This window comes from Hibiscus syriacus, unplaced genomic scaffold (genome assembly GCF_006381635.1).
Source record: "Hibiscus syriacus cultivar Baekdansim isolate YM2019G1 unplaced genomic scaffold, ASM638163v2 tig00111105_pilon, whole genome shotgun sequence".
Classification (NCBI taxonomy): domain Eukaryota; kingdom Viridiplantae; phylum Streptophyta; class Magnoliopsida; order Malvales; family Malvaceae; genus Hibiscus; species Hibiscus syriacus.
The window spans coordinates 1013852-1037229 of NW_024062987.1; the positions used below are offsets into that span (position 1 = coordinate 1013852).

The 23378-nt window shown below is 34.3% G+C and overlaps 2 protein-coding genes and 2 pseudogenes across 2 annotated transcripts; 3 read left to right on the forward strand and 1 right to left on the reverse strand.

Annotated features, from left to right (window-relative positions):
- The first annotated feature begins 1609 nt into the window (after positions 1–1609).
- LOC120154076 (truncated transcription factor CAULIFLOWER A-like) lies at positions 1610–8161 on the forward strand. Its single transcript, XM_039165917.1, has 8 exons — positions 1610–1794; positions 6364–6442; positions 6756–6820; positions 7356–7455; positions 7558–7599; positions 7713–7754; positions 7857–7990; positions 8086–8161. Exons 1-8 carry the CDS (start codon positions 1610–1612, stop codon positions 8159–8161), a joined length of 723 nt encoding a protein of 240 aa, XP_039021848.1.
- A 2370-nt stretch (positions 8162–10531) lies between these two features.
- LOC120153815 lies at positions 10532–11957 on the forward strand. Its single transcript, XM_039165686.1, has 3 exons — positions 10532–10568; positions 10886–11038; positions 11675–11957. Exons 1-3 carry the CDS (start codon positions 10549–10551, stop codon positions 11865–11867), a joined length of 366 nt encoding a protein of 121 aa, XP_039021617.1. The 5' UTR covers positions 10532–10548; the 3' UTR covers positions 11868–11957.
- An 869-nt stretch (positions 11958–12826) lies between these two features.
- LOC120154077 lies at positions 12827–14291 on the forward strand (annotated as a pseudogene).
- A 4468-nt stretch (positions 14292–18759) lies between these two features.
- On the reverse strand, positions 18760–20899 carry LOC120154133 (annotated as a pseudogene).
- Positions 20900–23378: the final 2479 nt, after the last annotated feature.

Sequence of the window (23378 nt, forward strand, 5' to 3'; positions counted from 1 at the left end):
ATCACTAATATTTAAATAAATTTTGTTTTTTCATTAAAATTTAAAAAATAATAAATTAATCATTAATATTATCGATTTATAATAAATTAATAATCTATATTAATTGTGTGACTAAAAATTGACGTCGCTTGTTAAATGCTAATCTTATACATTTTGACGGTTATTTTGACTAATCTTTCTCTTCCATTTACATACCAGGATTTTCTTGCAGAAGACACCATTTTTCACTGGTTCCGCAAAGGAACAAACCCGAAGGGCAGGTATGCATTCAAATTATATTTGTTGTGTTATTGAAAAGTATTTTGAGGTTTGGCCTAAGCCACAAGCTAGGCAAAGGGAAGCTACTTGCTGGCGGAGAGAGCGTAAAGATAGAACTTGAAAGCCTGTCCAAATTTTTACCAACCTTAGGGGTATCATTCGGAACCGTTCCTGATACCTTAGTTGTGGCCATCACAAAGGGCTTATTTCAGCTGGTGCTTTCGTTGTCACTGTCGGCTTCAGTTGAAGTTTCTTCGACTCTTATACCGATTTCCCAATGAGTTGTTTTGATTTTGATCTCTTTGGATCTTTGTTCTTGTTGTTTTTCACGTTAGATGGAGATGAAAGGCTTCGAGTTCGAGAAGGGAACGAAGTATGAAGAGGCTTAATAGGGACCGAAAGAGGAAGCTATGACGGTTGCTGCTGTTAATTTTGATAGAATAATGAAATAAGAAGAGAAGCTGAAGGGTTATAAGAGAAGGAAAAAGACGGTGGAGGAGCAAACATCAGCCCTCCGCCTTCATGGATGATGCTCATGTTGTGAACTAGGTTTTCATTTTGTTTCGAAATAAAATTAGATCTGCTGCTATATCTCTTTAGAATATTATTCTTGTTTCGAGAAATATATTTATCAGCTGAAGATGACATGAAAATCTCATCCATAAAACAAAAAGGAGGCGATGATCCTTGAAATAATACGATCAAAACCATAAAACCCAAAACTTTGAAAATCAATAAATCACAGAAAGGAATATAAAAAGAGGGAATGCATACTTTCCCTTCGGGTTTGTTCCTTTGCGGAACCAATGAAGAATGTTGTCTTCTGCAAGAAGATCCTAGTATGGCGATGGAAGAGAATAGAGATGGATGAGAAAGATCGGTCAAAATGCTGGTCAAATGGTACCAAATCAACATTTAACAAGCTACGCCTGTTTTTCGTCACCTACATTAACAACTATTAACATAGAGTTACCAATTTATTACAAATTGATAATGTTGGTGATCAACTAATTAATTTTAAAAATTCAATGAAAAAATATTATTTAAATATTAGTGACTATTTATGTAATTTACCCTAATAATAATGGAGCATTATCTACTTTTCCTTTTCCGTTTCTTTTTTCCCCGTGTATGTACGGGGAAGGAAACCGAAGCCTTTGGCTTCATATTACGACATCAATAAATAGACTCCTATACTTTAGAATACCCTTTTTTGTATCGGTTTCATGTTCTCCTTTCCTTTGTAATTGAAAAAAAAGCATATGAATTCATAGCTTTAGGGTTTCTTGAAGTTTGTTTTCTATTTGTTTCTTTAGTGGGAAAATTAGCTTTTTTTTGGGGGTGGGGGGAAATGGGGAGAGGTAGGGTTCAGCTGAGGCGGATCGAGAACAATATTAGAAGGCAAGTAACATTTTCAAAGAGAAGAACTGGTTTGCTGAAGAAAGCTCATGAGATCTCAGTGTTATGTGATGCTGAGGTTGCTTTGATTGTTTTCTCTAACAGAGGCAAACTGTTTGAGTACTCATCCGATTCCAGGTTTTTTTTTTTTACAAATATTTCTTTCTTTCAACTAGTTTAATTTTACTCTTTTCATCTCTTGGTTTAGCTCACTGTATACTGCATGCTTTCATACACACACACACACACACATGTATATATATTCATATTTCCATTTCTAACTTTTTTTAAGTTCTGTGTCTTTGTTATTTTCCCTCTCTGTCCATTTTACGGTACTATTTATGGCTTTGCATTACACCAAAATCTTCAGCTTTCTGACATATTTGACTCGTCACTGTCTCATATAAATACAATAAAAATCTAAGGGAAAACGAAAAAAGCATAAAAATGAAAAAATAGGAATAATAGCATATGATTTTCTTTCGATGAGCCATTTCAGATGTCATTTTCTTCTTTCTGACGCATTTTCCATTTAGCAGAATATTGTTTTCTTCTTTAGTTAAACAAGACGACCATTTGTTGTGTATCTTCTTATTTGTTTCCTCCCCTTGTTTGAGGATTCCAGGAAACTTTCTGCGTAATTGATTTGTCAGATCAGAAGTGAAATATAACCCCTCTGATAATCTTCGTTAAGTCTTAATTTAGTTTTACTTTTAGTAATTAATATTTGATATGTAGTATTTGAACATTCACATAAAAGTTAAACAGGAAATTATTTGAACTGCAGATACATAATCAAATTAATGGCAGAACCCTGACCAAAAACTTATTTCAAGCAGATTAATTCAACTTTAAAGAATCAAGTTTAGTGTACATGTCTCTTCATTTAATTAAAGAAACCTCTTTCCATATTTAATTATTTGTCAAATCAGCAAAATATATGGTTGCTTAATCTTAGATCTATGGTATTTACTTTCTGTATTTATCAAAAAATAATTTACAGTCTAATATCATTATGATTATAAGGTATGGTATATGTTTACATTTTTTTAATCATTAATAATGCACATACTCTTAGATGTATTTGTTTGAACCCAAGACTTATAAGAAAAATAATACTCTCCTTAACCATTAAGATAAGTTCTACTATGTTTGTCTCTTGTATGTTCATATGTTCATAAAAGTTAACCAAGAAATAATTTAAGTGGAAGATTATGGAAAAATGTTTCTGCTGTAAGTTAAATCAAAGGACAGTAGCGTTTGGATTTTTTGGGTGGTTAAGCAATATATATATATTGTCAAAACAAGATTAATTTAGGTTTGAAGAGACACTCCCTAGAGCTTTGTGTCATTTTTAGGGCATGGTGTTATTGCACCCCTCTCTCTCTCTCATTGTTTTATTTTTCATGTCTTTTGCATTTAATTTTTAACCTAGGATATTGGAATTTGTTTTTGATTCACCAAGGAGATTGCCTCCTAATGATATTAGCTACGTCCATAGGCATTATATTTATATATGGAAAGTGAGGAAAGCAATGTAACTTTGTCGTTCACAATTTCCATGTTGATCTTTTTATAGTAGTATATATCAGCCACTGAATTAAATGTTGTTCTATAATTACAACACCATTTTGGAGTTTATATATATACTAGTATATATGTTATGTTAGTGTAGTTGTTTTGAGGTAATTCTATGGCTCAATTGTAATTAAGAAAAATATTTCAGTAGACAGTTTAGATCGATCATCGATATTATTTTTGTAATCTAGTTTTGAGATAATTAAATTCGTTAATGTTCTTAGTTAATGTTCTTAGTATAAAAGACATGAGCCCTCAATCTAATTACACACACTAGTTGTTGGCACTAGTCTCTTATAAAATGTTCCTGGCTATTATCTCCTCAAATAATTCCCACTAATTACTTAATACATGGTGTAAATACAACCTTCAAAACTCTCACTTACAAAGTTTCTCAAATAAAGTGATTTATGTGAAACAATAAAGCTCTCTCTCTCACATAATACAATGAGAGCTCTAGCTGAAACTAGACACTAGTAATCTTTAAATAGACATCATGCATTTTTTGTAGGGATTGGGGTATAATTCTTTTTTAATTTTGTTTCTTTAATTCTTGTAAAATGTCCCATGAAGTAGGTGATCAAGTATTCCTTCTCGAATAAAAAAAATTTCATACTTTTTTTACTTATCAATCAAGTAAACTTCAAAAGACACATCTGACATTATTGAACAAGTTTTCTTGGAAAATAAAGTCTTTCCATCAACAATGTTGGTGCAAAAATTATTTATGAAGACAATATCATTTTGTTTTGAATTAATCATTAGTATCTGATCTATTGATTGATTAATCTATATCGAATTTTACGTAAGTTCATTATGGAAATGACTCTCCCAATTTAGATACCAACTTAGATAATATCATATCCTTTAAGTTATCTAAATAAATGAAATTCATCCTCAATTATATAAGTAAATAACGCCAACGAGTGTTGACACAAGTGGTTAATAGTCAAGAATTTAAGTTTGTAAAGCCAAGTTTGAATCCTAGTGAGATCACTCTTGGTGAAAAATTTGTAAATTTTTATGTAAACCCCAATTGGGTCTTAGATATACTTGATCTTAGACTAGGAGAGCCACCCGGAACCTAAACTTTTTTGTATAAAAAAATACGTCAATAACATATTTTTACTAAGTGAGCGTGTTACATAAAGCAAAGGTGTGCACACTCAACACTCAAATATACTTTTACTGGTTAAAATGGAAGGTGTAACTGATGAAGCACACTTTTCAGGTTTTTTTTTTTAAATAATATTTTGAAGTTTGTGCTTTTACTTAATTTTTCTAGTTCAGCATTTTAAATTGGAAAGTTTGGTTTTAATCCCGAGCATCTATCACATTTTTAGAATAGTTACTCCTTTAGTAACAAGCGCATAAATTATAAAACCCTATTCCAACTTAGTTCGAATTTAATGAACTTGAATACTACAGAGAATCATTGAAGGGACAAATCATCTTTTTCTTTTAAAAACATTTAACAAATCATAAAGATATAACAATTAGTCCAAATAAACAGTACAATTTAAGTTTACATAAATATGAAGCTCCAAAATAATAATACAAACCAAGTATCAAATATAAGTTTTACAAAATGAAGTTACGTATGGAATATAACATAAGGTCTATGGAATACATACTCTCCAAATAAATCAAAGATGTACTCTAAAAAATCAACAATTGAAAATTTGATTTGGCGATGGTGCTCCTCAAACTACTCCTAGATGCATGTGAATGGTAACACATTTTGAACACTGAGTTACGAGCTAGTGTCACAAAAATAACTCTAATAAACTATATACATTCATAATATAAGCATACCTAATTGTATAGCCAAAGAAGCAATATTGTCAATGCCATGGTTATCTACAATCACAATATAACATCAAGGAAGAGGTTTGTATCACGTAACTTGAAGACTCATTTACAACACACAAGCAAGCATTGTTGATGTAGTTTGGGGTCACATGTGTATCACGAGACTCACACCCCCGAGTTATTCTCACGTTAAGAATGTATATTCAATGGCATTTCAATGGCCAAATACCTCGGAATAGACCTAAATCACTTATGCATTAGGAACAAACACCTGACTAGCCTACTCTTCTAGAGTATACGGATTAATCTAGGTCACAAGAGCGTTAGATCAACACCTGGCTAACACACTTTAAATGCCTCATCACGAATCTCATGATATTTGGATAACTCATTAAACACAATAGAAGATCTTCAAACACAAATAACTTGGGTGCCCTCATCGTTTCCCGAATTTCAAACAAAGACATAAGTTTTATGGAATCTTACATCATAACATTCTTATGCTTTTCACACACATAGCATTAACCATTCACATTATTACTCATTCATATATTATCGAGTTCTCATTATTAAGCTATTAGACTCTCCACTTTCCAGTCCTATTCAATATCTCAAATCTACTATCCCATTACTATTGATGATATCGATACATATACTTGGGTATTGAAACAAACCCATGGATATCAGTACTCCCCTTAAATATCGATATAAAAAATAGCCTTGAAGTCCTATTAACCTTTTGTATTAATACCATACATTGAGTATCGATGCCAACCTAAGTATATCAATACTTCCCTTGAATACAAGTACCAATTTAAGCCTCGAAGTCTCCTAAAAAAACCCTGGTATTAATATCAGACCCTCTATATCAATACCAAAGAAACATTATCAGTACCTCATGAATATGGTATTATACTTCACTTGTAAAATGCCTAGAATTTATTCTATGAAGAACAATATCGATACCAATTTATTGCATAAAGATTAGAAAGGTCATCCAACATCGAGTAGAATTCACAATGATATATCAAAGAAAAAAGACATCCTAAATGATGTACATATTGTAGAAATCTAGGTTACAACAAAAAGAATGTCCAACTCTATTAACATCATTCAACCCAAAGACCATAATATTTTCTTTGTACTTGAATGATGTATTTATACACGAGTCATATGTGCTATCAATCCTTGCATTTGCAGTAAATATTCTTCAGGTTGTGTAAATTTCCTAGTTATATGTGGAGTTCATTTCGTTGTACGTTCATGTTCATGTATGTAGGTATTTTCCTTGATTAACTTCGTGTATTGTAATTACAGCATGGAGATCATCCTAGAACGATATGAACGAAAATCATACGCAGAGAGACAGCTAGCTTCATCAGGTTCTGAATCACAGGTATGTCTTGCATCAAATCATGAAATTTATTCAAAATGCACTTTTGTCTGAGTAAATCATGTATTCTATAATACTTAATTTGTACTCCATTTGACATTTATATTTGATGAATACCTGGATATACATATACAATACAACAATAAACCTTAATAATATATTTTTAAAAAATAGGAATATTAATCAAACGTGCTCATATTCAATATCATCCTTGAATTTGGATAACTTGACAACAATAATTTTATTATTAGTTTTTTTTTATTTAAAGGAAAATGGGATCATTAAACTCTTTAACCGTTATGGAAATGCTGCACAGGCAAACTTGTCTTTGGAATGTTCCAAACTTACGTCTACTGTTGAAGCAATACAAAGGAACTTGAGGTACAAATGTAACTTTATATGTTTGAAAGCTGCAGGCATATATAATTTTGCGTAATGATAAAAAATGTTACTAACATTTAACTAAATAATTATTTTTAATTTTTAGAGTATTTTAGCTTAAAACGTTTTATTTTGAGATAAAAAGATTCTTTGTTAATAGAAATCATTAGTAATCAAACGGTCAACGCTCCAAAATAAGAGTCCTTTTGCCCTAAAATAAAATGATGGGGTTAAAATGCTCTACAAAAAATTAAAGCCTAATGTGATTATTTAATCAAATGGAATGAGGTTTTTTGCTTTAAAATAAAAGGTTAAAGGTTAAAATACTCCCAAAAAAAAACTAAAATGACTATTTAATCAAATATTAAAGATATATTTTGGTATTATGGTGATGATATTTTACACCCATGTCGAACAAATACTTGTATTAAACATTCAATACACGAGACTAAACAACATCAGCTTGGTTCTGTTAAGTGGCCTTATATATTACGTGCTTCAAGGGTTGGATTAGATATTATATTAATCAATGCAGGCAGTTCCGAGGAGAAGAGCTTGATACCTTGAGTCTGAGGAACCTGCAACTTTTGGAACAACAAATTGCTAATTCTCTGAAACGAATACGGACTAGAAAGGTAAAATGAGCTTGTTCAATCATTTCTTTGAAAATTTATTTTCGAATTCTAGTCATTCGAATGCTTTAAGTCTACTTAACCATGATTTGCTCTGACATGCAGAATAAACTCATGCACGAGTCCTTTTCATTGCTGCAGAAGAGAGTAAGATTTTGTCATATGATGAACTTTTTTTCCAGTGACTTGGGTTATATTTAGTAATCTAAAAGTAAATACGAAAAAAAAGACAAATATTTTGACATGGAATCTTATGACAGGAAAGGACATTGCAAGACCAGAACAACATGCTGGCAAAAAAGGTAAAAAAGTAACTTAATACATGCCTTTTACCATTCAACTATATATATGAAGTTTCTTGTTTCATTCTTTGACTTTGATCAACACTTTTGCCATGGATGAAGCTGAAAGAAAAGGAGCAGACGCCAACTGAACATGTACCACAAGAACTGCGAAACCTTGCCTCCTCCTCCTCTTCCTCCTCCCCCCCATCCATACAACCACCAGCAACAGTACAATTTCCTTCCTTGACCATTGGGTATATTCTCTTACAAAATTGCAATGCGATTTACTTGTAACACTCGGGCAATGACACTGATTCTCGAGCTTTTTTTTAAAAAATTAATCATGCAGAGGGAGTTACGACGAGGCCATGGAAGGAACAAACAGGAAGGCTCAGTTCAATCTCAACCTAGTACCAATACCGTGATAGCTTCCTGGATGCTTATAAACAGATCGAAAGCTGAGCCTAACACTTAACACGAGCTGTTCAAATGTCGAAAGTTTCAAACAATGTTCTATAGAGGGAGAACTTCCTGTAATAATTTAAAATGCGATGAGAGAACTTTATGTAAGTTGTTTATTTGAAAACTCGTTACTGTTTTCCAGACCGCGGTATCCTAGTAGAAAATGCTAAAGGAGGTAAAGCGCATTGCTTTACAATTATGTGAACAGGAATACATAAGCGCAAAAGAATTAGATGATATAATCAATAGGACAATGATTTGCCTATAATAATTGGAAAAATCAAATATAAAGGATATGATTAGAGGAATATTGAACAAGACAATGGAGGTTTTTTTTTTGCCCAATACCCCATGCGGGTATTATCTAGGGTATTGGACCTACTTATAAATTATTTTGAAAAATACGACATTATCTACAGAGAATATCGATATTATTTTTAAATGGTCCTCGCATTGTAGGCCCCATGTGGTCTATTATTTTATTAGATTTTAGTGACTCGTCACGTTGAGGTGACGAGTCTATTAAAAAAATATTTTTTTAAAATTTTAAAATAAAGAATTATAATTTTAAAAAAAATAGGGGAACTTATCACGTCGAGGTGACGAGTTCCTTCAAATTCAAAAATACTAGTCGTTGGCCAACGAGAAGTCGGACAACAACGGGCAACAACGGTCACCTGGAACTCGTCACCTCAAGGTCAGGAGTTCGGCTGGATATTTCAAATTTCTAGTTGTTTGAAAGTAAGGTTATAAATAGGGTTTGGGATTTTGATTTTTCACCAAACCCTAAATTCAAAAAAAATTACAAAAATTCATATGTTCTCAAAAAAAATTACAAAAATTCATATGTTCTGTCAAAATCTCAAAAAATGACAACCCGAAAATATATGTTGTGGCTGGATAACTCCCATTTTTCGTTGATCCAACGCGGGCCAGACAACGATGAATGGAGTATTCGTAGTCAGGGGATGACAACCAAAGAGCCGTATCTACGGATGATGACATATCTACATCAATCTAGTCTATTTTCGACCTTATTTTTACGTGGCTTCAATGTGTACCCGGTGTTGATCGAGACTCTGATCGAACATTGGCGGCCCGAGACGCACACGTTCCATTTCTTGAGTGGAGAAGTGACGATTACTCTGGAAGATTTCGTTTACCAACTCGGTGTTCCGGTGAATGGAGCCCCCGTCGTGAGCCAAAACATTTACAACCCCGCGATGTTGATCTACCAAGTTTTGGGGAAATGACCATAATCCGACGTTATCGAGGGTTATTGGGGTACTGATTATGTGGTTGGAATCCGAATTTCAAGTCACGGACGACTCTACCAAGGCAAAGGTTGTTTTTACGTCCCGAGTATTTCTTCTCCAAGTGATCGGAGGAATATTATTACCGGACAAATCTAGTAATTTTGTGTACATGCAGTATCTACGATATTTGGAAGACTTTGTTGTGTGTCGTAATACCAATTGGGGCTCAGCGATTTTGGCATTTTTTTACCGGGAGCTTTGCAAGGCCGCACTTGTCCAACCGAGTCGAAAATCATTTGCATACTCGTGACTAGAGAGACTTGTACGGTAGTTTTGATTTATGTTAGATGCATCAATTCCTCGTTTTTTTTCCTTTTCTTCTTTTGCTTTATGGATGTAATACCTCTGTTTTATTCACATGATTTTTTTTGGGGGGTGGGGGTGGGGGATGGAGATAAGAAAAAGCGTAAAACCAGAAGGTTTATTTAGCCGCAGTAATGTCGTGAGAAGTCAGTAGCATATATTCTCTGAGAACTTTGAGCGTAAGGGTCTCCAATTCATGATTCAATCCAGTTTTCATGTTTGAAGTTTAGTCACTGGCAGTAGTAGAATTCTCGATCTATTTTATATTCTTGATCTATTTCAGCACTAAATGAAATGCTACTATTATTAGCACTCTATTATGGCATTTCATGTTATCTTAATGGGATACATGCTTAGGTGGAGGAAAGTGAATATAGACAGGGGCGGACCTTATAGTTGCCCTCAAAATTGGGATAGGCAATTGACAACAGATTAGATTGAAGATTTGAAGGCTATGAAAACTAAAAACCTCGATTGAAGATTAAAAGGGTAACCCCAAATTTTATATGCAACCCCTTAATTTTTGTATTGGGTACGCCTCTGAATATAGATTTACCATTTGGCAGCTGTTGATCTGGCACAAGTTCTTATTTTTTATGTCATATTTTGAGATGTATTTCTGAACTAAAAGCCTGCTGTACTTGTAGCAACAATTCTTACTTTACTTTCAATGATGACTTCTACTTCTAAGGTTTGTATTTGGTCACTTTCTCTCAGGAAAATCATTTGGGATGGAGATTGCTACTACAAGGTAGGATTTCGTGATTATTATATTAGTCGTGAGGATAAATGCTTTGTCTCAAAGTTACTCTGCAAGTTTAGCTAATATCTTCTCAGTTAAAGACGGTACTGGTTGATATGCTTTTCATGCCACAGTGAAAGCAGTATTGCAAATTGTCTCTGATTTTTTACCTACCCAGGGTTTTTTGTGTCCGTTTTTTTGTTGAGAACTGTTATGCTTAGCAACATTACTACTACTTTATTTCTGAATTCCTCCATTCTATATATGATCCTTAACAATTTATCCCTTCTCATTATCATGCCTGCCTTGGGTTGTGATTTTTTCAGGTGTTGTCTTGACAAGCAAGTCTCATGGTTTTCGTCGAACCTGAGAGCATTGAACGGGGGAAATGCCCCAGGATTTCCTTATAATTTGACTGACTGGAAATTAAAGACTAATAATAAAAGGCTGGCTTATTTGACTATAGATTCTGCTAGAAAGTGACGCCAAATAGAATAGTGATTATCCTGTAGGCTAGCTCCGACAGACGATTCACAAGAGAAAATTCGCCCAAAAACCAGAGAAAAAAAGTCTCTAGGGTTTAATAAAATATTATAAAATCAATAATCTCCAAAGAACAGTCCACAAGCCGGACTGTTATAGCAAAAAAATCGTCTTTATTCGAATTTTGCCAAAATAGCAAAATCCCGAAAATTACTCTAAATTGAAATTCGAAATAAAATAAGCAATCTCCCAAAAATCCGGCCTAAATCGGATTTAAATTAACTTCCTAATTAACAATAGAAATATTACCATAAATAGTAAAAAATAACTAAATCTAGTGATTTGGAGGGGAAAACGGCAGAATTTGAGGTTGAAAAAAGGCCACATGGAGCGTAGCTCACTGTAGAGAGCGTGCGCGTCGAAAAGAGCTTTCCGGATTGGGGCCTTATGCGCGATTCTGACACCTGTAGCCAAAGTTATGGCCAAAAGACTGAAACATACTCAAAACGACCCCAATGAGGAACATGTTACAATCAATTCCCGCCTTTACGCTGATCTGCCAACTCATGGTATCTCAGCGCGTGCAATTTGACAGCTCAGCATAATCTGTCTCGGATCCCCTGCATCAGAAAGAAACATAAAAGCCCTATTGTCTGCAAGACACATACCATGCCCGTTGGTTTGGAGGAATCCTCATCTCTACAGTCAGATCCTTTTAGTGAAGATGAGCATGCTTCTGAAGATTCACCTGAGCAAACTCTTGCTAAACCACTAAGCAATGACGAGGTGAACTTACATGAAATAAGTTTCTTTTTTTATTTGTAAATACACCATTTTTTCTGTTCTGAAACAATGAACACATTCCAATTTTGGACTGGGTGGCTGAATAATTGAGCAAAACGGAAAGGAGAAATAAAATGCAAGTTACGGGCGCAGAAGATATTAACTTTGTTTCCATAATCTACAGACTGGCAAATCACCCTAAAAACGACAGGGTTTTTTGACCTATTTGTTTGCATTTGCTGATATTATTTTGGGCTCTGTTGATCCGGAGGGGGCCACTGTAGAAATCTGTTGGAGATCACGATGCTTGCTGCTTTGCTAGATGAAAGAAACTTCTAGAAGCTTCTTGCGTGGAGGAAATGCTTTCTCCTGGTAGGAGACCATTCTTGTGTTACTGTTGAAGAGACGCATCTAACACCAAAAGGGCGGCGACTGAAGGTTTCTCACAGAAACAACATGGGTTATTGGGTTGTTAGCTAAGTGGACTTGTATCAGTTAATAGTTTGGGTCAATTTGTGTCTCGTTTTGTTGGGTTTAGGTATTGTAATTAGTTTAGGTAAATGTGTCTTTTGGTATATGGGAGTGTAAATGGATTATGGCATTTTGTTTGGATCAGGAATGAACGTCCTAAGGATTTTGGACTTTTTAATGGATCAAAAAAAAACTGTTAATGGGGAGATTAAGTTATTATCAGATATGGCAACGGATTAGAGAAGAAACCAGGGACAGTGCTTATTTGTTCTCTCAATGGTAAAAAACGTTTATGTTACTGTCTTGAAGAGAGTTCTGCTCATTTAAATGTAAATAGGAAGAGATGAATTCAGCAATAAATGTTACGAAGGAAATTGCTAAAGGATAAATTGATGCCATAATCTACAGCCTGCAACCCAGGTTTTTGTCTTTCTAAACAAGGAGGTCAGGCCTAGAAATTCATAGTTTACACGAAATTGGTTTTAAAGTGTAAACTACTAGCATTAACAGAGTCAACTTTACCTCTCTAAATGAACTGTCTGTACCCTCTACAGTTACATGAAACGGAAGATGCGCTACTGAATTTCAAAAGTGAACTTGCAGTCATGGAACTGGAAATTCAGGTTAATATTCACTTCGGTTACTTTTTTTTTTATAATATATATATGTCAATTGCTAAAACAAACTTATTGAAAGACTATTGTTTCCGGGGCTGGTTTTAAATGTATTTTTATATGCTTTCCAGCAAACCAAATCATCCCATACTTTGAAAATTGGTCCTTTACAAAATTCCTTATGCAAAAGGTATCCCTTTACTGGAGTGGTGATGCTTTAGATTGAGCTTCTTTTTTCCTTTTTGTATACCACCCCTTTGGTAATATGGAGAACAATTTCCCTTGGCTCTGACATAGACACACATCCAACTGGTAAAGTCATCTAATTACTTTTCTAGGCCAAAACCCCTTAAAGTTAAAGCTTCTCTAATTATTTTTCATTTACAGGCGTTAGTCTCATTGGCAGAAGAAATATCTAAAGCTGGCGTTCCAGAAGGTTCTAGAAAAATCAGTGGGAGATACATTCAGTCTCATCTTCATGCTCGCTTAGAAGGTAATGATTCTCTTCTGAGTTTTGGCCGACAAAGTTGTTCTTTCTCATCTAAATTGAGATGTTTTAACAAATGGGCAAATGTTCATGGCCCAAGGTAACTTTCAATTTCTAGTTTTATTCCCCTGCTAAAACGAAAATTTTGACAAGTTTGGCAATAATGCACTATCGAGATTCGGGCTTCACTGTGTTAGCTTGAAAACTTGATTTCCCATTACAGTAATAGAGAGAGAATTGGCTTTTGCATGTATCTAATGACCCGTAAGAATTTTCAAGTTTGTGACAGCCTATGAGTTCCTTTTCTAAAGAATCTCTTCTTTTTCTTTCGTGTATAGCTGTACTCGAGAAATTGAAGGAACAAATAAAGGATGTAGATGCTGCACGGTAGAAGGAAGTTCCATTGTTCTGGTGTGGCATGGCAGAAAGTGTACAAGTTATGCGGTCATTTGATGGTTGGAGTCAAGGGGAACACTTATCACCAGAATACACCGGTTCATTCACCAAGTTCTCCACCACATTATTACCGAGACCTGGAAGGTATGATTGATCCCCGCGGACTTTCTATGCATCGGCCGGCCGTTAAATGTTGTTCTGACATTCAGTTTTGACATTTGACGAAGGTCTGAAATCAAGTTCTTGGTGGACGGAGAGTGGCACCTATCACCAGAATACCCAACCATTGGTGAGGGATTAATGGAAAATAACTTGCTCGTTGCTATGATACCTGGACTCAAGACTTGTGTGTGTTGAATGTGGGTATGTTTCAGTCCGCTATTTAGAAAATAAAAGCTTTTTTCATATGGTCTGATGTTCGTATTTTTCCTACTCGTATGGTTCAAATATGTGTTGAATAAAAGTACCAAATGGCCGACATTTTCTAGGGAAATGAAGGGAAAAGATATTATAGTCTGCAGCAACAAATTTTTAATTGTAATGATTATGAGCTTTACAATTTGTAAAAGATTTTAGAATCTTAAAGGGATCCTTTTCATTTTTCTAATAAATAAATGGAAAGAAAGAGAGGAGGATATTGGTTTGAAGATGAGTGCAAGAATGGGTTATACTCGACTCATTGAGAAGGGATATATTTTAAGTAGTGATTGTTGAAAAGCAGTAGCACTTATTTTTGTGAACTCAAAAGAAGCTTAAAGGGCCCCAAATGTTCCTCCAAAGAGATTAATGGTGACTTGATCATTCAATGGTTAAGATTCGAGGGATGAAAGTGTATTTATAATAATCATGTTCCTTTTCATTCGTTTTACAAAAGAAAAGTTATAGATGCGTATAAGGTGTCGGTGTAATCCATCAAAAATAAATGGAACCACAATTCTAGCCCCCAACACCATACAAGTGTTGGCTGAGATTATTAATTAAGATGATAATGAAGGGACTGTCTCTGTTAAATCAGATTCATTAATAAGATGTTTCAGGGGAAAAAAAGATTAATTAATAAAAATAACCGGAAAACAGAGATTATGAAAATGAGAGCATAGTGTAAAAGCTTTAAATTGCATATGCTTTGCCATGTCAACCTCCATAACTCAGCTGTCTCCATTTAGATTTAGAGGATGAATGTCCATTCCAATCATATTAAGTGTAGAATTAAAAGCTTATAAGATTGTCGGCTCCTACAGCACTAATATCCCACTAACAATAGGGTGCAAGATTTCATTATTCCAGCTGCCAAGACTGTTCAACTCTCTGTTGCTCACCTCTTTATTGATATGAGATGATTACAAATTAACATCTGATTAAAAAGATTTAACCAATTAATAATGTTACAAAATGAATGTAAATACGTTTGCAGGCGTAATTATTTAAAAAATTTAAAGAAAATAATTTTCTCTTTGTCATTGTCAAACACTTGGGAAGTTCATGCATAATTTTTTAAAAAAAGACCAGTAACAAAGGCCTACGACCCTACGTACAAGTGTGCTATGGTTGTTAAAGTTTTGATGACATTATATTAGCAAGAGAAGCTTATTTTATATAGGCAACTAATATCAACATGAATCAAGAATTGACGCATTCGACACTATAAATTAATTGCTCATTTAAACGTTTGGTTAATCAATAATAAATGCCCCACAGATAAAGAAAAGGTTAACCCTTTTGAATTAACTTTTTCAAGATTTGGTGGCTCTCCCACTTCCTTTATAGTAATGAAACTAAATTGACAAATATATATATGTTAAAAATGTTAATTAAAATACATAAAAAAAAGTGTATAATACGATACAAAATGTACGTAGCATACAATAATATATATATATATATATATATATATATATATAATATATATATAATAGGGTGAATTCACGAGATAATGTTCTCGATTTTTTTTTTCACGATATGGTGCACATCCCAGATTAATTGCTGGGATGGGGGTGAATTCTACAGTGATGCCATAGGACGCCATGCAATCCAGGCGATCTTGTAGGACGCCATGCAATCCAGGCGACATACGGGAACGTACGAGCCAATGCCAATGGTTCTGGTTCTCCCCATGCATACGAGCCATACGAGTGCGAGCCATGCGAGGTGGCCATGCAGTGGAATAGAGAGGTCGTTTCCCCATGCGAGGTCCCCATGCTACGAGCCATACGAGTGCGAGCCATGCGAGGTGGCCATGCAGTGGAATAGATGCATACGAGCCATACGAGTGCGAGCCATGCGAGGTGGCCATGCAGTGGAATAGAGAGGTCGTTCTCCCATGCGAGTCCCATGCATACGAGCCATACGAGTGCGAGCCATGCGAGGTGGCATGCAGTGGATGTGGCCATGCAGTGGAATAGGAGAGAGGTCGCCATGCAGCCTAGGCGACCTTGTAGGTCGAAAAGTAAAGAATTCGAAAGGGAGATAAGGTAAATTTTTGTATTTAAATTAGTTATTATTATAATGTTTAATTTGTTAGTTTAGGGTTTAGGGTAAAACAAAAGGCAGCTAATAGTTTGTTAGTTAGGGTTATGATTGTTAGTTTAAGTTATAGTATACATAAATTAAAAAATATTTAATTAGTATATGTTTGATAGTTATATAGTTAAAAAATAATTAATAGTTTGTATTGTTAATAGTTAGTTATATAAAAAAATTATTTAATTAGTGTGTTAGTTAAATAGTTAAGTTATATTTGTTTGTTGAATTTATATTATATAAAAAATTAGGTAGTAAGTTTTAGTAGATATTATAATGAAAAAATAGTTTATTAGTTAGTTTAGTTATATAGAAGAATATTTTATAGTTTAAGGTTTAGCGTTTACGTTTAACTTATATTTTAAAAAGTTTAGTTTGTTAGTTATTAGTTATATTATAAGCTATTATATTAAAGTTTAGTGTTGTAAATTAGTTAGTTAGTTTATATTAGATTATATTAAATGATTTTTTTAAATATTGTTGTTTAATTTTTTTTTACAGATTCATTCCAATGGCTGACCAAATTCCACTGTTGAGGCTTGACAATGAACATATTTCAAGTCATTTGGGAATAATGGTGAATAAAATATTTGTTTAATAAAACATTTGACAATGAACAAACTAATAATTTATACTAACAAACTAATTAACTAGATTTTAGTTTTAAGTTGCACCCGAAACTAACAAACTAATAATTTCATATAATAAACTAAATTAACAAAAAAATTACTCAACTATGTTTGAGCCTTTATCTTCTTTTCTTCTTCTTCCTTTTATTTCTCTCGGCAAAATTTATATGTGCTGGTTCTGCTTGTGCTTCTACCCTATACCCCATATCCTTTATATAAAACAACTGAGCGTTAACTATTGAGCATTGAAAGGCTCACAGCTAAATTAACGCTGCAATAACGTAATTATAGATGCAACACATACAGGTACGGGTGCAGGAATCTCTGAGCTATGAGCTATGATGCAACGCATGCATGCAAGCTATGAGCTATGATGCAACGCATGCATGCAGCAGGACCTTGGTCGCCGAGACTCCATGGCGACCACCGTGACCATCCTCCCATTCCCACCCCATGCATTCCCACGCCAATGCACCATCCCCTCCCCCCCATGCATTCCCACCCATGCATTCCCACGTCCCATGCATCCCCTCCCCATGCATTCCCATCCCATGTTGATCCTCCCCCATGCATTCCACCCCATGCATCCCCTCCCCCATGCATTCCCACGTCCCATGTTGATTGCTGCATCCCCTCCCCCATGCACGTCCCCATGTTGATTGCATGTCCATGTTGATTGCATGGCCCTATTCTGTAATACACACAGGTCGCCCGGATGCCATGGCGACCTCCAAGGTCGCCCGGATGCCATGGCGACCTCCAAGGTCGCCCGGATGCCATGGCGACCTCCAAGACCACTGTAGAATTCACCCCATCCCAGCAATTAATCTGGGATGTGCACCATATCGTGAAAAAAAAAATCGAGAACATTATCTCGTGAATTCACCCTATATAATAAAGGAAAAAGGAAAGAAGAATAGTTTGATCTTCCTGTACAGTAACTTTGCACATCTGAAACAGTGAAAACCGATAGGCTAGAGGCTAAATGTTTAAAAGTTGGTGATGGGATGGATAAACCTTATCCTTTTTGGTGTGGTGTATGTGTCCCCATGGCCATGGCCATCTTCATTATTGAATCAAACATAATAACCTTAACACTAACTTTTCACTTTTTTTTTTCCAACCTATCTAATAATATCTATCTGTGTAGGACTAGGTTCAATGTTTTTTCTTTTGGGACAAATCTTCCCAATTTCATTTATTTTCATGCTTTTATTGCCAATCCTACTAAATTTTGCGTTGTGTTAATCCATCTACTCGCTCTCGCTTGCCTCTAATCAATAATTCACTTCCCCAACATTGTATACCTCAGATCTTAATTAATGTCTCCTTTTCATTCCAACCCAACTTCTCTTGAGTTGCTTATAAGATAAACCCTAAACTGGTTTTCTACAAAGAAAAATTGTTACAAGGAAAGAGATTGGGATAGAATGCAGTTCCAAGATGTATTGAGAAGTAAACATTTTCACCAACAACAAATAAAAGCATGCATATAATATTAGCTTAAAAGCCAGCTATCTGCCAATGATTGCGTCTAACCTACTAAATCACTAATATAACACTGATTTATCTTGTATGAGTTATTGTTCATAAAGGTTTAAAATTCAAATCTGAATTATTAAAATGAATTATCATCAAATATTTTATTATTATTTTTCAATTTTATAGTTGTGTATGTCATAGAATATCAAGTTCTGATTTCCCTGGGGAACATGGGGCATACAAATCCAAAATATGCAGAGGGCAGAGCAAATTCAGAAAATGTGCAACTGTTTCATGTTGAGAATCATGCCATTGATATGCTGTACCCAAACCAATAATAAACAACAAAGGATATCTGCCTTCCCATTAGATCCAACCTTGAAAATTACAAAACGATGGAGGAAAAAAATTACACCCTATTTTCAAAAAAAAAAAAAAGAGTAGTAGAATTGCACACTTGGACTTCTTTTTAATTTACCCTCATCTTTCATTCACTCGTACACTCTCTGCAACTCGGTTAAAATACACACCCCACTTCTCCTTTCAACGATTCCTGAGTCGACTCATTTCCCTGACTCCGTTGTGGCGAGTCGCCAAGCCGAGGTGGCGATAAGTGGCTTTGTATGCCACCCAAGCATTAGGCACCCGTTGCTCTCCTCCACTCTATACCCATCACCGCCGGCAAAGAGGGCCAACAACATGCTAGCTTGTTTATATGCATTAGAACCCAAGTGAACGGGGCTGAACCCGGCCGTTTCCATCCGAGTCCTCCACTGACTCAACGTCTCGTGTCGTTCAACTCGGTCCATCCCTTCACAAGCTACCACGTTGCAAATCTGTCTTCCCAGATACAACTCGGACATAGCCAGGTCTTGACTCGGTGGCGCCACCCCTGAGCCTTCCAACGAGTCAAAAAGACTTGAGTAATAATGTAGAGCCTCCGAAAACCTGTCTAAGAAAAACGGACCGTTGTGATTAGCTTCTTGTTCTACAACCGTAAAAATTTTGGGCTTCATTGTTTTGATGAAGAATTAACCGCCACTACCTCCACCTCAGGAGGGCGTAAATGGAGCATTTCAGGCTCGAGATCTGCCAAACTATTGGCCACAAAACCCCTAAACTCGAATTCGATACCAATAGTTTCCGCCAATTGAGCTAATTTCCAGCCTACTTGCTGCAAAGCATCGGTGTTATCCGGCTGAGGCGGGCCGATTCCGGTCAATCGAAAAGCCGGAGGCCCACCGGGCCTTAGTGCAAGTGCTTGCATTAGAGCCGGCCATTGCATCCCCTGTTTTAACCCGAAATCGATAACGTGAACCCTGTTAGCCGTGGCGAAAGCTTCCAGGATAGCTTGATTGGCTGTAAAATGAGCGAATTTCAAATATGGGCAAGTTTCATAGAAATGCATCTGCAGAATATCAGTGTACGATGGATCGAGAGAATCTTGCGGGTGCGAGCTAAGCTTCAGCAAAATAAGTAGCAACTTTCTCATCGCACCAGTTTGAGAAGCGGCTAGTAAGCCTATGCTTCACTAGTGCACGGCGAGCTTGAGATTATCTTGCTGGACAGCTTCCGCACAAGCCATCAAGGTGTGAACGAGTCGAACCCCGGTTTCCTGCGAGTCAACCAAGACGACGGGACGAGTTGACGACTCGGTTACAGCACCGGGAATTCCATTGTCTTGAGGTGACGAAAAAGATGAGCCTGACCCATATCCATCGGATCCAGATGATCTCATCGAAGTTTTGACCCGTTTCCGGGTACTTTCGGATCCGGGTCTGATTTCGGAGGTGGATAAGCAGCAACCCCCGGGATTGCCCTGAGATCGTACTCGGAATCATCGTTGAAAACCCGAAATTGATTAGGTTGATGGTGCTGTGGGTTTGAAGAATTGGAATCGGAATTCGCCAAAACGGGATTGAGATTCGATTTGGTGGACCGTTTAACTCAGTCAACATGCTTTGAACCCAACCAGAAAGATCTGACGGATTGTAGTGAACGTTGTCGGAAGAAAGATGAGAAACCCCATCTTCTTGAGCGGTTCCCATAACCATCTCCAACATTTCCAATTTCTGAGCCACATCGGCCATGTCGGAAGACCGAACTTTGTAACCCAAAACCGCCAACAGCTCGTCCATTCCGCCGGCGTCTTGATCTTCTTCCCATAATTTTCCTTTGACGGAATTACCAATGCTTGAACTGTCGACCCTAGAGCCACTCCCACTGCTATAGTCAGTGGCTCCGGAGATTTCCCGGTGATCTCTCTTCATTTTGTGTGTGCTGGCGGTGAAGGCGAATGATAAGGAATCGAAACCAAGGTTAGAAATTGGTCATGGAAGGAAGCAAAGTGATTAGGGAATTGGGGTTTGGTTTTTGATGGAATTTAGAGTCAAAGTTTTTTTTTTTTAAAAAAAAAGAGGTGGAAGGAGAGAGAAGGAAGCGGGGATATTGGTGGGAGGTCTAATGGAGGAAACAGAAGTGCTAGGATTGAAGAAGAGATAAGGAATAACGGAGGCCATAATAATGAGATTGTTTTTGTTTTTTCATTAATATTTTTTTATTAATTTAATGTAAATATAATGTAATATTTGTTTAAATATTATAATTAATTATTTGATATTAAACATTCACATTCTTAGTATTTTTAGTGTTTGAACTTAGGAATTTGATAAATAATAATAATTCTTTTACCACTATGGTCACTCGATTCGTATTATATACATTTTTTTTATTTTTTAAGAAATATTTATTCTTAATATTTTTGGTATACATATAAGTGATTGTTTTATGATTTTGTAAAAAAAATTATAATTTATAAAAAATATTTTTAATGTTATTATTTTAAAATTTGAGTTTAGTTTATACTACCTCCATCCCATTAAATTCTTTTATTGATATTTTAAAAGTTAAATTTTTTAAATTTTAACCACAATCATTTTAAATATTTTAAAAAGATAAATTTTGTTAAATATATACTTCGAAATTATATGATTAAGATATTTCTAAAATATATTTTTCATATTTTTATCAAAAATAAATTTTAAATAATAATAAGTCAAAATTAAAAAAATTTGACTTAAAAAAGTCAATAAAGGACATTTTAAATGGGTTTAAACTTTAATCACGATATTTTAAATATTTTCAAAGATAAATTTTATTAAATATATATTTTGAAACTATATGATTAAAGATTTCTAAAATAATATTTTTTTCATATTATTTATGATAAAAATATCAAAGACTTACTTGTATCTTTGTAAATTATTTTTTCATTAAGTTTTTTTGTCCTTGTATTTTCAAAGCTTTGTCTTAATCAATCCAAACCGATTCACGTCACATATCTAATTTTAATAGGTGAGTCTCTCGATGGATTTTCTGCATACAAAAGAACTCGAACTCGTGATCTTACTTAAACGATATCATTGTTTACCACTTGAATCAGCTCCATTAATTTTTTCATTAATTTTTTATTTAACGTGTCAAATATTTGAAAGAAAAATATTTTTAACATATTATTGTGATTTAGTTCTTCTTTCAAATCTAAATTAACTAAGAAAAATAATAAACTGATTAATAAATAACTTACAGAAAAATATCTATAAGTTATTTTATAGATATGTTTTTTTTTTACATTAATCAATGTATTTTACTTGAATCTAACATCAAAAAGTAAAAAAAATATTTTACCTAAAACAAACGCACCCCAAAATTTTAACAACTATTTAAAATGTTTATTAGTAAAAGTTGGTAAAATGACTGAGATAATGTAAGTGGATTTTTTTAAATTCTCAATATATTTTATTTTGGGAATTATTTCTTAATTAGGGTAAATTGAACAGTACAATCTAAAGACGTCAGGTAATCTATACGTCTTCAAGTTAATATAAAGACTTCACGATTGCATAATGTCTTCAGACAAATGAAAAAGACTCAACGAATACATAACATCTTCAAACCAATTGAATAGACCCCAAGAGTGTACGCATATTTAGACTAATAATAAATCCTAATTTAATAAATAAAACGATGGATACCTTATATAAAAATATTATTTTTTCTACAACTCACCCGCCGGTAAAAGTAAGTTACGATTCGGCCGTCCTTAAAAGAACAAGAAAGATTCCACTCGTTTGTTCCCCAACTCACCCTTTCTTCGCCGTCTTATACACGCTCTCCCCCCCCCCCCCCCCCAAAAAAAGTTATTTTCTTCGAAATAATTAAAAATAAGATATAATAATTAAAAATTGTCAAAAGAGTATAATAATAATTTTTAAGTTTTAAAATCAGACCAAAACTCTAGAAGATTAAAACCATAAAATTGTATACGAATATGAAAATGTATTGAGATTTAATATGGCATCAAATTGAAAATTGTACATATGCATGATTTTTTTATATATAAAAATATATTGAGGTTTATAGAGGTTGATTAAGTGGTAAACAATTTGATATCGCTTAAGCAATGTCTCGAGTTTGAGTCCTTGTATATATATAAAATATATGCTGGGAGACTCACCCGTTAAAGTCAGATGTGCGACGCGAGTTAATCCGAATTAGTCAAGACAAAACCTTAAAACCGAAATGGCAACAAAAAAAATGTCACAAGTAAACTTACAAACACAACCTTACATTAATAAGAAAACTCTATTTGATTATTTAAAATGAATAATCAAATTCTGAATATTTATAATTATATTAATTTGATCATGATCAAAAAAATTGTATATAATATCTATATGTATTCAAAATGAAGAATCAAATTATTGATTATTTATTTTAAGATAATTTCACTCTATTAAAAACTCTCAAACTCTTGGTAGTAAAGAGGATATACTTTTTAATAAATTTAAAATAATTAAAATACGTAGATTAAAATAAGTTTATTGAAAAAAAATTAAAATAATAATACATTTAATTCTAAATATTTATAATTATATATAAACATTGATGTGCA